The following is a 15,251-nucleotide window of genomic DNA, read 5'->3' on the forward strand; positions in this document are numbered from 1 at the left end:
TAACTGAACTAGAAATAAATGTAAACCTAAATAGTAATATTTTTTTTTATATAAAAGTAATAATAATAATAATAAAATGGACAAAAGCATAAATAAAATGACTAAAAATTAATCTAAAATAAAAATGAAAAGTAAAATTATTAAAATAAAAGGTAATTGAAAATAAAAATTAAACCATATATAAATACATTTAGATTTAGTCATTTAGCAGATGCTTTTATCCAAATACATATATACTAATGCAACACTGGTTTGCTATTGGTTAATGTTAATTGATTAACTAGCTGTAAAATATCTATGCAGTCATTGTTTTAGGCTGTGTTTGTTACTGATGTCAATAGTTACACAGTAATTTAATGCTGGTTAATGTGATGAAGTGTCGTTGTTGTTGACTCTAATGATCGTTTTGTTAATGAAGTCACTGTAAACTCTGTAGGTTCTCCAGCGCTGGTTCCTCTGGACTCTGGTAAACTCAGAGCGGTTCTGAACGAGGAAGAAGGTTTTCATCAGATCGGACCTGAAGATGTCTGCGCCGACATGTTTGTGCTGTCAGTAACGGTTGCGTTTGCTACTAAACTGGAGCAGGTGAAGAGAACTTCTGTCGCATATCAGTCTCATCCGCACGTATTCAAAGGGGTAGTTCAGCCAAAAATGAAAATTCTGTCATTAATTACTCACCCTCATGTCGTTCCAAACCTGTAAGACCTTCGTTCATCTTCACAACACAAATTAAGATATTTTTGATGCTCTCGGACCCTCTCATAGACAGCAAGGATCCTAACACCATCAAGGCTCAGAAACGTAGCAAGGACATCGTTAAAATAATCCATGTGACATCAGCGGCTCAACTGTAATTTTACAAAGCTATAAAATATAGCGGAGAACACAGACTCAGCCACTACGGAGAAAGTGCATGATTTTAAATTTCTTCATAATCTGGCAGATACAATATTTCTTCATAATCCAGACACAAAAACGAAAATACTGTGTTATATCGCAAATCGGCCAAAATGCAGAGATATGAATTTTTGCCCATATCGCCCAGCCCTACTCCGCGTCTCCCTATAGCGTCATTTTGGAGAGAATCACATACGTAAACAACGTATGTTGTTCTGTATCTGCTGTGTCACTTGGATACATTGTTTACACTTCGATCTGAACGTTCATGCGTTGCATACAATATTTACGTATGTGATACTTTCCAAAATGGCGCTATAGGGAGACGCAGAGGAGACAAATTGTTGAACAAAGTCATTATTTTTGTTTTCTTTGAGCACAAAAAGTATTCTCGTAGCTTCCCAAAGTTACGGTTGAGCCGCTGATGTCACATGGATTATTTTAACGATGTCCTTGCTACGTTTCTGAGCCTTGATGGTGTTAGGATCCTTGATGTCTATGAGAGGGTCCGAGAGCTCTCGGATTTCATCAATAATATCTTAATTTGTGTTCTGAAGATGAACGAAGGTCTTACAGGTTTGGAACGACATGAGGGTGAATAATTAATGACAGAATTTTCATTTTTGGGTGAAGTAACCGTTTAATGTACATAATGAATAAACGACATGTTCTCCTGATCTTCAGTTGATCTCCAGCTCGACTAAGCTGTCCAGCGAGGGCGCAGAGTTCTTCTTCTATTACACTCTATTGGGGAATGATGTCACCAGCGAACCTTTCCAGAACCTCCTCAGTCCAAACTTTGAGCCTGAGCGAGCGTCCATCCGCATCCGCAGCAGTGAGCGAGTCCTGCGGCTCTTCCTCGGCCAGCAGCCCTTCCTGCAGGTCAGCACAGATCTCTGATAGACCTGACAGATAAACACAGATCTCTGATAGACCTGACCGATAAACACAGATCTCTGATAGACCTGACCGATAAACACAGATCTCTGATAGACCTGACAGATAAACACAGATCTCTGATAGACCTGACAGATAAACACAGATCTCTGATAGACCTGACAGATAAACACAGATCTCTGATAGACCTGACAGATAAACACAGATCTCTGATAGACCTGACAGATAAACACAGATCTCTGATAGACCTGACCGATAAGACAGATAAACACAGATCTCTGATAGACCTGACCGATAAACACAGATCTCTGATAGACCTGACCGATAAACACAGATCTCTGATAGACCTGACAGATAAACACAGATCTCTGATAGACCTGACCGATAAGACAGATAAACACAGATCTCTGATAGACCTGACCGATAAACACAGATCTCTGATAGACCTGACAGATAAACACAGATCTCTGATAGACCTGACCGATAAACACAGATCTCTGATAGACCTGACAGATAAACACAGATCTCTGATAGACCTGACAGATAAACACAGATCTCTGATAGACCTGACCGATAAACACAGATCTCTGATAGACCTGACAGATAAACACAGATCTCTGATAGACCTGACAGATAAACACAGATCTCTGATAGACCTGGATCATCAGTCACATCACATTTGGACTGATTTTTATTTTTTTTTGGCGCGCACACACCTCTCTCTCTGTGTCTGCATTGTTCAGTGCGCAGCAGAGAGGAGCAGCGCTTTTGGTTAAACACAGATATTATGTAGCTTCTCTAATTTTACATGCAAGTATAGCCGAAATCACAGCACAGCTATCTTGTGTATTGGATTTCATCAGGCGACGGCTTGATTATCAGGATTTTTGTGCAGATTAACATCTTGGAAGGGAGCTGGTTATGTAGACTTAATGGGTTGCGTTTCAGTCACTATTTCATATTCAGTTGTCTGTCAACAGAAACCGTAAAATATATATGTGGGCACAGAGAGGCAAAAAAATTTAATAAATAATAAATGCACATTTTGCATGTTCAGAAGAAGTGAGCTGCACTGTCCTGCAGAAATGTAAACAGGTTTGTGTCAGTAAATTGCTCAGTGCAAAGAAAGAGAAGTAATGGGAACCTGGTATTTATTTTTCATGTCTAATAGACATGAACAAGTTCTTTGAAAAACTTCTATGACCTTTGAAACATGTCTAGTCTTCATGCTCTGTTGACTATGGTTTCAATAATAATAAACATACATTTGCATAAAGCATCCATATTTATATGCACATATTGATTAGAGTATTACAAACTTGAAAAGTATTTAAGGTACATTTAGAACAAATAAAAATGTGCGATTGTTGCGATTAATCGTGAGTTAACTGATGACAATCATGCGATTAATCACAATTAAATATTTTAATCGATTCACAGCCCTAATTTTAACATGTTATTTTTTCCATAATTATTCACACCTAATGATCATGTTAAATCGACAGCCCTAGTCTTTAGTAATAGTGATGATGTTTTATGTGTTTTGCTCACAGATCCATCTCTGCTGTGGAAACCAGTCTCTCGGCAGCACTGATGTCAGTCTGGCTGGGCTAATAAAGAGCAGCGCAGATCTCACTAAACATCCCGTCACTATAGAGGGCGCTTTCATCCTGCAGCCGCCCAACCGAGTGAAGCCCAGCCGGGAGTCTGTCCCTCCAGACCTGCAGCCGACCGTGGGCATATCTGTGACCCTGAGAGCCGAAGATATCAACAATCAGGTCTGATCATATGGGGCGTATCAAAAAACTGATACTTCAATTAGGGATGGGCGATATGGGCTTAAAAATATGTCACGGTATTTATTGCAATAACGATATCAATGACAATAATTCAGGGAATCCTGTTTCTTTAGAGAAAAGTATTATCTTTTCTGTTTTTACCCAAAACAGGGTGTTGTGAGCATTACTGAGTTCACACGTAATGTAATGACTGTTTAATTCATACTGGAAGCCGGAGGGCGCTCTTGCGCAGAAACTCCACACATGCATCACAGAAGTAATAGCACTTACACGCACCATGATATGGACAAAGGTATCCAGTTATCTCTGAATAAAACACAGATGGAGTTGTATCATTCTGTAATATGAAACCACGTCTGGTCACAAAAAGAAGTTAGTTAGGCTTCTTTGTTTGGAGAAAAAGTATGTCAATAAATGATGACTGTACAGCCGTAACCAAACCAGATCCAGATTGTAGAAAGAGCTCATTTAGTGATAAACTCTGCAGGGTCGCACACAGAAATATGTCAGCAAATAAACTTTATCGTTATTATCGCAGGAAGACTAATTCTTATCGTGGGGAGAATTTTTACCGGTATATCGCAAACAATAAGATATCGCCCATCCCTACTTTAAATAAACTTGAACTGAAATAAAATATAAAAAAATCTTTTATGCGTGCCAAGGCAACATTTCTTATTTTCATTTAGTTTAACTTGATGTAGTAAAATCACTAAAACATAAAATGTATAAAACTAAAACAAAAAAATTAAATTAAATTAAAATTAAAATTAAATCCTCATAAAAATAAAAATGAATTAAAATACTAGCTGTAATAGTATCTCAGTGATACTAAAATAGATCATGTTTGAGGCTTTGGTGCTAGTTTATCATAATTTTACATGGACATTTTCATTATAAAGTAGGTTCCCTTTCAGTCGCTCACGTTCGACGTAACGTCGACGTGACGACGTAATTGGGATCACTTCAGAGAGCCCTATCCACTTCGAGTATCTACAGAACAAGCCAATGAACGTTGGCGTGCGTGAACGCGTCACGCGCCCCCGCCCCGCTGCGCGGGTATAAACCGGAAGCGGGCGCACGCACACATTGTCTTTCGCTTCGGAGCCGAGCTTTGCTTCAGTCTACAGAAGACTGCCTAAAGAAGAGGACTCTCCTTGGTGTTGGTGTGACGGCACGATCAGCGGTGGCCGCGAGCATTGCAGCTCACAACTGCTGTTTTCACAGCACTATCGTGCTGTGTGTGTGTGTGTCGGTCCGGTGGGCGTTTCCCCGTGTGTTCACACCGCGGCTACCCCTGGGTGCCTCAGCACTAGAGAGTTATTTTCTATTTTTTTGTTTTCACTAAAAGAGCAACACAAGCGTGACCCTGCGTCTTTTTCAAGATGTCATTCCGCTTGTGCGTTTCTGGATGCAGTCGTTCCCTGGCGCCAGCAGATGGCCACAGTAGTTGCCTCTCGTGTTTGGGCATTCAACACGCTGAGGCGGCTTTTGTGGATAGTTCGTGTTCCCATTGCGGGAATATGACTATCTCAGCGCTTAGATCGAGACTCGCTTACCTCAAGGGAGGTGCAGTCCCCTCGCCTATGCCCCGATCTAGTGTTTATTCTGCCCCGCAGTATAGACCTACTTCGGTGCATGACCAGGGTGATCTGAGGATTACCGTGAGGGCTTCCCCGTCGAGTCAACCTCCGCGGGCCCCTCATGCCTCACAAGCGCTGCTGCCATTGGAGTCCCTTAGCGAGCGTCTTGGTCCTTCTCCGGAACGACCGGCCGTTTCCTTTGGGGCTCCTCCTGACGACCAGATGTCGATCGCAGCATCGGAGGGGGAGCTTCAGTCCTCTGGAGATGATGACTCGGCTGCGTTACCCCCCTCGGGGCGTGTGGCGTCCGAGCCGGATCCAGAATGGGCGGCTATGCTTTCCCGGGCCGCCGAGAAGGTTGGGCTTGTGTGGAACCCTCCACCACGTCCCGAACCTTCTCGGTTGGACGATTGGTTTCTCGGGGCGGGCCGTGCTGGTTCTCAGTGCGCCGCCCCGGTACCTTTCTTTCCGGAGGTGCATAAGGAGCTCTCTAGGACGTGGAAGGCACCGTATAGTGCCCGAAGCCGTCCTAGTGGCTCCTCCCCCCTCGCCACCCTCGACGGCGGGGCAGCTGAGGGGTATGTGGATATCCCTCCAGTGGAGCGGGCCGTCGCGATGCAACTGTGTCCGGCGTCCGCTTCCTCTTGGCGGGGTAATCCGCGCCTCCCGTCCAGGGCCTGTAGGTTCTCGTCCGGTCTAACGGCGAGGGCTTACAAGGCCTGTGGACAGGCTGCTTCCGCCCTCCATGCCATGGCGCTCTTGCAGGTCCACCAGGCCCAGGCGCTCATGGACATGAACGAGGGTGGTTCTGACCCAGAGCTCCTCCGGGAGCTCCGTGTGGCAACCGACCTCGCCCTCCGGGCGACGAAGGAAACTGCACGTTCAGTCGGTCAGGCGATGTCCACCTTGGTGGTCCAGGAGCGCCACCTTTGGCTCAACCTGGCGGATATGAGGGACGCCGATAAATATCGGTTCCTGGATGCCCCTCTTTCCCAGGTTGGGTTGTTCGGCGACGCGGTCGAGAGCTTTGCCCAACAGTTCTCGGCCGCACAGAAGCAGACGGAGGCCATCCGGCACATCCTGCCCCGGCGGACCGCTGCTGCTTCCTCCCGTCCGCCGGCCGCAGATCCTCCGTCTACTCGTCGCCGAGGTCGGCCTTCTGCGGCGTCCTCCGCTCCCGCTAAGCCCCAGCAGCAGCAACCATCCAGGCCTCAGCGCGGAGCAAGCCGTAGGAAGCCGACCCCGCCCGTCCAGGCCGCTGCCAAACCAGGGGGCAAGCGACGGTGCAAACGTCCCTGAGACGGGCGGCCCAGAGGTGGATCAAGTTGCTCTTCAGGAGATGGCGAAGGCGCCACTCCTTCCCCCGGTGGAGGGCCGGGTGGAGAATCTTTTGTTTCCTTTTCCTTTTGTTCCGCCACTGACCCACGGGTCAGTGGTACCCACATTCTCAAAGAAAGAGCAATTTCTGAAACCTCTGGGCCCCAAGAGGGCGCGCTTGGCAGTCGACGACGCCACCATGCCTTGTCACTCCCGAGCCCCTCTTTCATCGCCAGCGGGCAGCAGTGGCCGTGTCCTGGACGCACTGACGCCTCCGCACACTCTCTCTGCCCTTCGACGGAAACAGGTATGTGCTGCACCACACACTCAGACCCCACTTCGGGCCGCTGTGCCGTCCGAGTCGGGTCCCTGCATTCCGCCGCGCTGCCCCACCCTGGGTACGTCTGTGGTGCCCTTGGTCCCGCTTGCTCGGTCCCTGGGAGCGTGGGTAGCGCTTCCCAGCCCGTCTCGCTGGCTCATCCGTACCATCAGACTCGGCTATGCGATTCAGTTCGCCCGGCGCCCCCCTGCTTTCAGGGGCATTCTGTTCACCCGTGTTCTGGCAGACAGTTCCCCTGTGCTCAGGGCAGAGATCGCAGTCCTACTGGCGAAGGACGCGATCGAGCCGGTCCCTCCAGCCGATATGAAGACCGGCTTCTACAGCCCGTACTTCATTGTACCCAAGAAAGGTGGTGGGTTACGGCCAATCCTGGACCTGCGCGTCCTGAACCGGTCCCTGCACAGGCTACCGTTCAAGATGCTTACGCAGAAACGCATTTTCAAATGCATCCGTCCCCAGGATTGGTTTGCAGCGATCGACCTGAAGGACGCGTACTTTCATGTCTCGATTCTCCCTCGACACAGACCGTTTCTTCGTTTTGCGTTCGAGGGACGGGCATATCAGTACAAGGTCTTACCCTTCGGGCTTGCCCTGTCGCCCCGCGTCTTCACGAAAGTCGCGGAGGCGGCCATTGCTCCCTTGTGCGAGCGGGGTGTTCGCGTTCTCAACTACCTCGACGACTGGCTTATTCTAGCCCAGTCGAGAGAGCAGTTGTGCGAACACAGGGACATGGTGCTCAGCCACCTCAGCCACCTAGGGCTTCGGGTCAACTGGGAAAAGAGCAAACTCACCCCCGGGCAGAGGATCTCTTTTCTCGGTATGGAGTTGGACTCGGTCAACATGACAGCGCGCCTCACCGAGGCCCGTGTCCAGTCAGTGTTGAGCTGCGTGAGCACGCTCAGACGCAGAACAGCGGCACCACTGAAACTCTTTCAGAGGCTCCTGGGGCATATGGCATCTGTAGCCGCGGTTACGCCGCTCGGATTGCTTCATATGAGGCCGCTCCAACACTGGCTCCACGATCGAGTCCCGAGATGGGCGTGGCAGAGTGGCTCGTGCCGGGTTCAAGTGACTCCGCACTGTCGCCAAACTCTCAGCTTGTGGTCGGACCCTTCATTCCTGCGGGTAGGGGTTCCCCTGGAACAAGTGTCCAGGCACTCTGTGGTCTCCACGGATGCCTCTGCCACCGGCTGGGGGGCCACGTTCGACGGGCATGCAGCTTCAGGTCTGTGGACGGGACCTCAACTGCATTGGCACATCAACTGCCTCGAGTTGTTAGCAGTACGTCTTGCGCTGAGCCGCTTCAAACCGCTGCTACTAGGCAAGCACGTACTAGTCCGTTCGGACAGCACTGCGACCGTTGCGTACATCAACCGCCAAGGTGGTCTACGCTCCCGCCGCATGTCACAACAAAGCATCTGAGGTCGCTTCGTGCCGTTTTTATTCCGGGCCTGCTCAACCGTGCAGCCGACGAGCTCTCACGGCAGCAGGTGCTACCGGGAGAATGGCGACTCCATCCCCAGGTGGTCCAGCTGATGTTCAGGCGCTTCGGGACCGCACAGGTAGATCTGTTTGCCACCCCGGACACGTCTCATTGCCAGTTGTTCTATTCTCTGACCGAGGGGACCCTCGGCACGGATGCTCTGGCACACAGCTGGCCCCGGGGCCTACGCAAGTATGCGTTCCCCCCAGTGAGCCTTCTTGCACAGGCCTTGTGCAAAGTCAGGGAGGACGAGGAGCAGGTCTTGCTAGTTGCGCCGTATTGGCCCAACCGGACCTGGTTCCCGGAACTAGTGCTCCTCGCGACAGCCCCTCCCTGGCCCATTCCTCTGAGAGAAGACCTGCTCTCTCAGAGACGGGGCACCCTGTGGCACCCGCGCCCAGACCTCTGGAAACTCCATGTCTGGTCCCTGGACGGGATGCGGAGGTTCTAGATGACCTACCCCCTGCGGTAGTTGACACCATCACTTCCGCTAGAGCCCCCTCTACGAGGCGCCTCTATGCGTTGAAGTGGAACCTGTTCGTTGACTGGTGCTCCTCTCACGAGGAGAACCCCCGATCTTGCTCCATCAGAGCCGTGCTTTCCTTCCTGCAAGAGGGGCTGGAGCGAAGGCTGTCTCCCTCCACCCTTAAAGTGTATGTGGCCGCCATTGCTGCACATCACGATGCGGTTAAAGGTAAGTCTCTTGGGAAGCACGACCTGATCGTCAGGTTCCTGAGGGGAGCGAGGAGACTGAATCCTCCTCGCCCACTCTCTATACCCTCTTGGGATTTGTCTCTGGTCCTTTCGGCACTTCAGAGACCACCCTTTGAGCCTCTGCAGTCAGCTGAGTTAAAAATTCTGTCCTGTAAGACAGTACTCCTGGTTGCATTGGCCTCTATCAAGAGGGTAGGGGACCTGCATGCATTTTCGGTCGACGAATCGTGCCTAGAATTCGGCCCGGGTAACTCTCACGTCATCCTGAGACCCCGGCCCGGATACGTGCCCAAGGTTCCTACCACTCCCTTCCGGGACCAGGTAGTGAACCTGCAAGCGCTGCCTTCGGAGGAGGCAGATCCAGCCCTGGCTTTTCTCTGTCCCGTTCGCGCTCTGCGTCTGTACGTGGACAGAACGCAAAGCCTCAGGACCTCAGATCAGCTCTTCGTCTGTTACGGAGGCCAGCAGAAAGGGAAGGCTGTCTCCAAGCAGAGGATGGCCCACTGGATAGTGGATGCCATCGCCTTGGCTTACGGAGTCCAAGGCGTGCCCTGCCCACCTGGGTTGAAAGCCCACTCCACTAGGGGTGTCGCTTCTTCCTGGGCGCTGGCACACGGCGCCTCTCTGACAGACATCTGTAGAGCTGCGGGCTGGACGACACCTAACACGTTCGCTAAGTTTTATAGCTTACGTGTTGAGCCGGTTTCTTCCTGTGTGCTCGCTTCTTCTAGCCGGTAACACCGAAGCTCCCGCTTAGTGTCGGCTTGCTGCGCCACTCCCTTCCTAGGAATGGATATGTGCGCTTTTTTACTCCAGTCGAGTTCCCCACTTGGCGAACCCTGTGAGTTCCTCCGCACCCCTTCGGCAGTCGGACGTTGCGGAACGTCCGGCGCCAGGCCTAGTGCTCGTATGCTTGTGTAACTTGGGCTAGGACGGGTTCCATATGTGCGTTCCCTGCGGCGATCCCATATGTGTATTCCTCCATGACCAGCTCCCTGCGGTGAGCCCGTGTCTTCCCTTGGCAGAGTCTGCTCTGCCGTCACTGTCCGGTGTGTCTCCCCCCCCCTTCGGGTGGAGCCACCCCAGTGACATTCCATATGTTGCACTGCCCCCTCGGCCAGTCCATATGTGTATTCTCCACATCTTACCTCCCTTCGGGCAGGATGTGGCTCCGCAGCGTCCTTTTCCCTGGAAGGGTACGCTTTCCCAGTGTTATTAAGAGTTCACTGTGTGGGGGGTAATGGAACAGCAGTTGAGCTCCCTCTACGCAGGTCTTCCGCCCCAGCAGTTGGGGGGCTGAGAGTCTTGCGTAGGGCGCTGGATGTGGCAGCAACCGTGGCGTTTTCCATGGGATCCCAATTACGTCGTCACGTCGACGTTACGTCGAACGTGAGCGACTGAAAGGGAACGTCTCGGTTACTGATGTAACCCTCGTTCCCTGAAGGAGGGAACGGGAGACGTAACGTCCCGTCGCCACTGTTGCTGACCATCGCTGCATGGCCGTCACTATCTCGGCTCCTCAGCGAAAAACAATGTGTGCGTGCGCCCGCTTCCGGTTTATACCCGCGCAGCGGGGCGGGGGCGCGTGACGCGTTCACGCACGCCAACGTTCATTGGCTTGTTCTGTAGATACTCGAAGTGGATAGGGCTCTCTGAAGTGATCCCAATTACGTCGTCACGTCGACGTTACGTCTCCCGTTCCCTCCTTCAGGGAACGAGGGTTACATCAGTAACCGAGACGATTTTTCTTAATCTTATAAGAATTTGATGTACAATATGTTCTGTTATTAGTTAGTTTTTATTAATATTTTGAATTAGTTTTATTTTTATATCTTCTGTTTTAATTTTAGCTACAGTTTTTATTAATTTTTCTTTTAGTACATATACCCCTGGTTTCACAGACAAGGCTTAAGACTAGTCCCAGACTAAAATGTAATTCTGAGCTGTTTCAACTGTAATAACCTTGCACTGACTAATCTTAAAACATATCAGTGCATTTGTTTTCTCTCAAGATGCACGCCAGTAATGTTTTTTCTAATGCATGTTAATAAAAATTACTCAAATGCCCTAATTGAACTATGACCTAATCCTGGCTTAGTCTAAGCCCTGTCTGTGAAACCAGGCCACAGTGTGTACATAATTGTTAACCACATCAATCTTAATAACTACTATTAATTTTGTATTCAATCATTTATAAGTGATATATAATTGTCCATGGAGGCTGGAAGTGAAAAACTCCTTATATTTAGGTGTGCAGGTTTTCTTTTACAGATAAAATGAGCCAAAAAAGACATTTAACTCAGACTAAGTCAAAAATTCAGAGACTTAGGGGTAAAAATCCTAAAAAAAAAGACCTTCACTTAAGAAGAATCACAAGCTGAAGTGTTGTGAAATACATGAAGACTAATTTTTATAGGCTTAAATTAAATAAAAATGAGAAATGTTGGCTTGGTTTTTTTTTTTTATTTATTAAATATTTTATTTAATTTCAGTTAAAGTTTATTTTTTCAATGAACAAAAATGTTTTTTTATGGTTTTATTTAATAATTAGATTACTCTATGAAATCAAAAGTTCCTCCCCAGACCAAGCAGAGTATTTATGAACTCCAAAAAAATCTTGTAAATGTCAAAACTATAATCTCGTTAACCGATATTTGTCAATACATCAGCAGCTTGGCAGGGACATCTTTAGTCATTTCGTATGTGAAAACTTTGGCCAATCATTGATTTATTTATTTTTTTTTTGAGCAAGAAAGCTTTAATTACTTCGTAAGATTATTTGATATGGGACAAGCGTTTAGATATGGTAGCTTTAATAATATTGTAAAAATTTTATTGCTTTATTATATTTCTTTAAATCTGTTCTAATGAGTTCTAGACTCAGGATGTTTTTGTCTATATAGTTTGTTATTGGCCTTTTACCAGGCATATTTTTGTAAACAGCTAGACATACCCATTGAAAATGGACCTAAAACCCCAGTGAAGAAAGGCCCCGTTCCAGCCGCCCGTCATGAACGTCCCTCAGAGGAGCCCAGAGCCCTGATGACCCTGTCACCGGCCAGGAGATCACTAGACCAGCCTCTCCGGTCTCCAGACGCTTCTCCTGAACACCAGCACTCTGAGAGCGAGGCAGAGAGTCTGTGCAGTGATGACAGACAGGCTCCTCCCACAGCACACGAGAGACAGGCTCCTCCCACAGCACACGAGAGACAGGCTCCTCCCACAGCACACGACAGACAGGCCCCGCCCACAGCACACGAGAGACAGGCTCCTCCCACAGCACACGGCAAGTGTTCAATCACATGTAGAATCAGTGGATTAATGATATTTATTTCCATTGAAATATCTGCAGGAGCCCATTTAGTTTGTCACAATGATTTAAACTAGGTTTCTTTTCAAGTTTTAAAATGACTTAATTTGATCAAATTTAAGTAAAAAAAAAAAGTCTTAAATATAAAGATAATATTATTATTATTAAGCTTCAAAAGGCTATTATTTCAATTAAATAAATGTAAATTCTGCACGTTCTACAGTCTCGTGTTTTCAGAGCAGATCACGATCAGGGAATATCACACATTAATGCCAAGCGATTGCTTATGATCTATTGTTGATGAATTATGACAGTGTTTATATTATTGTAATATGTTGTAGATTTTTGTAAGAGTGAAAAATTTAATCCTTTTGAATATGCAGCTGTAAGTAATAAAGTTTCGACATTTCAAAATAAGAGTCCCGGTGTAATTTGGGCTTGCTTATAATTAAAAGTTTGGTATTATGCATAACATTTGTTGGTATATATTGGTCTTTTGATCTGGCATTTAATTGAACAAACTCTTGTAGCTTCTATCTTTTCCACCTGGCACAGGAACAAAAGACTACGAACATTATTTAACACATTCAGTATATTAATTTTACTAGTGTCGGCACAATAATCTGTTTATTGCCTTTCTTTAAACACTTTATTGTCATATCAGCAAAATGTAATATTGAACGTCTATACATATATATATATATATATATATATATATATATATATATATATATATATATATATATATATATATATATATATATATATATATATAAATTGCTATAGTGCTGTAAGTGCAGTAGCTGAATTCACAGATTTGTATTTATGTGTTTTTTGATACGTGTGTGAATAACTGTTGTTCTTTCAGACGCACATGTTGTCCCAGATGTGGCTAAAGCTGAAGCTGCAGACTCGTCCATCTCCGTTTCTGCTCCAAAGATCTCCATCCCTGTGTCCGCACATCACTACTGCTTCTCCCTGGACCTGCGCAGCGTCCGAGACCTCAGGACCAGCTTCCCCATCAACTGTGTCCTCAGGTACCTCACGACACGCCGCCTGAGCTTTAACATGTTCCTCCTTTAACATGTCCTGCTCGAGTCATAACACGCTTTCCTCCGGCCGCAGATATGCTTACCAGTTCTTCGGCAGCGCGGCTCCCATCATGACCAGTCCAGCGGTGGAGGTGAAGAGGAGCACAGAGGTGTTTCTGCCGCAGTCGTACTGCGCCTTTGATTTCGCTGCTTTACCCAATCAGCTTCAGGACACTTTCCTCAGGTGAGATCAGACCTTTAACCCTAGAAATCCCACTGGATCATACAGCGGGTAAAATAAGTATTGAACACGTCATCATTTTTCTCAGTAAATATATTTCTAAAGATGCTGTTGATGAAATTTTCACCAGATGTCGATAACAACCCAAGTAATCCATACATGCTAAGAAAACAAAGCAAATAGAAATGAAGTTCTGTGTAATAAAATGGAATGACGCAGGGAAAAACTACTGAAATGTATTTAATACTTTGTACAAAAGCGTTTGTTGGTGATGAGAGCTTCAAGACGCCTCCTGCAGGAGAAACTAGTGGCATGCGTTGCTCAGCTGTGATTTAGTCTTCGAATCTTGAAGGATCTGTGGATCTCTTCTATGAACTCTGATCTTTATTCTTATTTTCTATTGGATTCAAGTCCGGTGATTGGCTGGCCGTTTTCTTTCTCTGAAACCAGTCATTGTCATCCGTGTTTCATCTTCATCATCATCCTGGTACTGTAGGTGTTGGGACTGAAGCAGCTAATATTAATTTCCACTGACGAGGGGCAGGATTGCTTTCTAATTACTGGTAGGTGCTGGCTTTCCATGCCTTTTTGCACCTCCCTTTCTTCATGTGTTCAATACGTTTTCTCTGTCTCATTCCATTTTTATTACACACAACTTCATTTCTATTTTTGTTTTCTTTGCATGTATGGATTACTTGGGTTGTTATCGACATCTGGTGAAAATTTCAAGTCAACAGCATCTTTAGAAATATATTTACTGAGAAAAACGGTGACTTGTTCAATACTTATTTTACCCGCTGTATTTGATACATGAAAGTCTCTAAATGTTAAAACGCAAGTACAAACGGCCAAACACAGTAATATCTCTCCAAAATGTTGGTGATGTAATGAAGCCAACCATTATCATATATTTTGGGAATGCCTACATATTCAAGAATACTGGAAAGAAATGCAGTAGGCTCTTGAATATATTTCTAGAAGACACATACCTCTAGAAAGCAAATTGCTGTCTTTTGGCTGTCTGTATCCAGATATAGAAACAGCAGAAATAAATACCTGATTGGTGTGCTTTTGGCAGCCAGCAAGAAAGTAATCACACGTAAATGGTTTAAACAAGAGAGACCAACTTTAGATAATTGGATAGATGTGACTGTAGAGATTTATACAATGGAAAAAATCACTTTTTTGATTAATTTAAAGAAGGATGCGTTTCTGGGAAAGTGGAGGAAATGGGTTGAATATGTATCAGAAAGAAGGTCTGATGTTGTTGTTACTCTTACTGGACTGAAGCAGCTCAGCTTTACTTGATTCTCCATCAATCATCATTTTCTAGAAAAATCAGTGCGTCTCAAATCTGATCATCAGGATCTTTTGAGGAGTGTTTGTTTCCAGAAGCTTTACTTTCTCTGTTCCTCAGCGGAGGAATGATCTTCATCTCACATCTTCTGAGGAGCGTTTATTTCTTCATCTCTCAATCAGCATTGCATTATATGTTTGGATCATTTCAGTCTCATCTTACTAAGACATGTTATTGGAGATATAGAGTGACCGCTGATATTTAGATCATTTTATGTCAGTATCTGATCTACTGTTATAAAGATCTCATTGATTTACATTACAAGCAGCAGAATTTAATCTT

At 46.2% G+C, this 15,251-nt stretch overlaps 1 protein-coding gene across 1 annotated transcript in view; it reads left to right on the forward strand.

The window, feature by feature from the left end:
* The window catches only part of cep120 (centrosomal protein 120), a 31,671-nt gene that overhangs the window by 2,612 nt on the left and 13,808 nt on the right, over positions 1-15,251 (forward strand). The window contains exons 5-10 of the mRNA XM_079385022.1: positions 437-585; positions 1,582-1,779; positions 3,348-3,572; positions 11,974-12,316; positions 13,209-13,377; positions 13,466-13,615. Coding sequence (XP_079241148.1) covers positions 437-585; positions 1,582-1,779; positions 3,348-3,572; positions 11,974-12,316; positions 13,209-13,377; positions 13,466-13,615 — 1,234 coding nt within the window. The remainder of the gene's footprint in view (positions 1-436; positions 586-1,581; positions 1,780-3,347; positions 3,573-11,973; positions 12,317-13,208; positions 13,378-13,465; positions 13,616-15,251) is intronic.

The sequence above is a fragment of the Barbus barbus genome, assembly GCF_936440315.1.
Source record: "Barbus barbus genome assembly, chromosome: 29".
Taxonomy (NCBI): domain Eukaryota; kingdom Metazoa; phylum Chordata; class Actinopteri; order Cypriniformes; family Cyprinidae; genus Barbus; species Barbus barbus.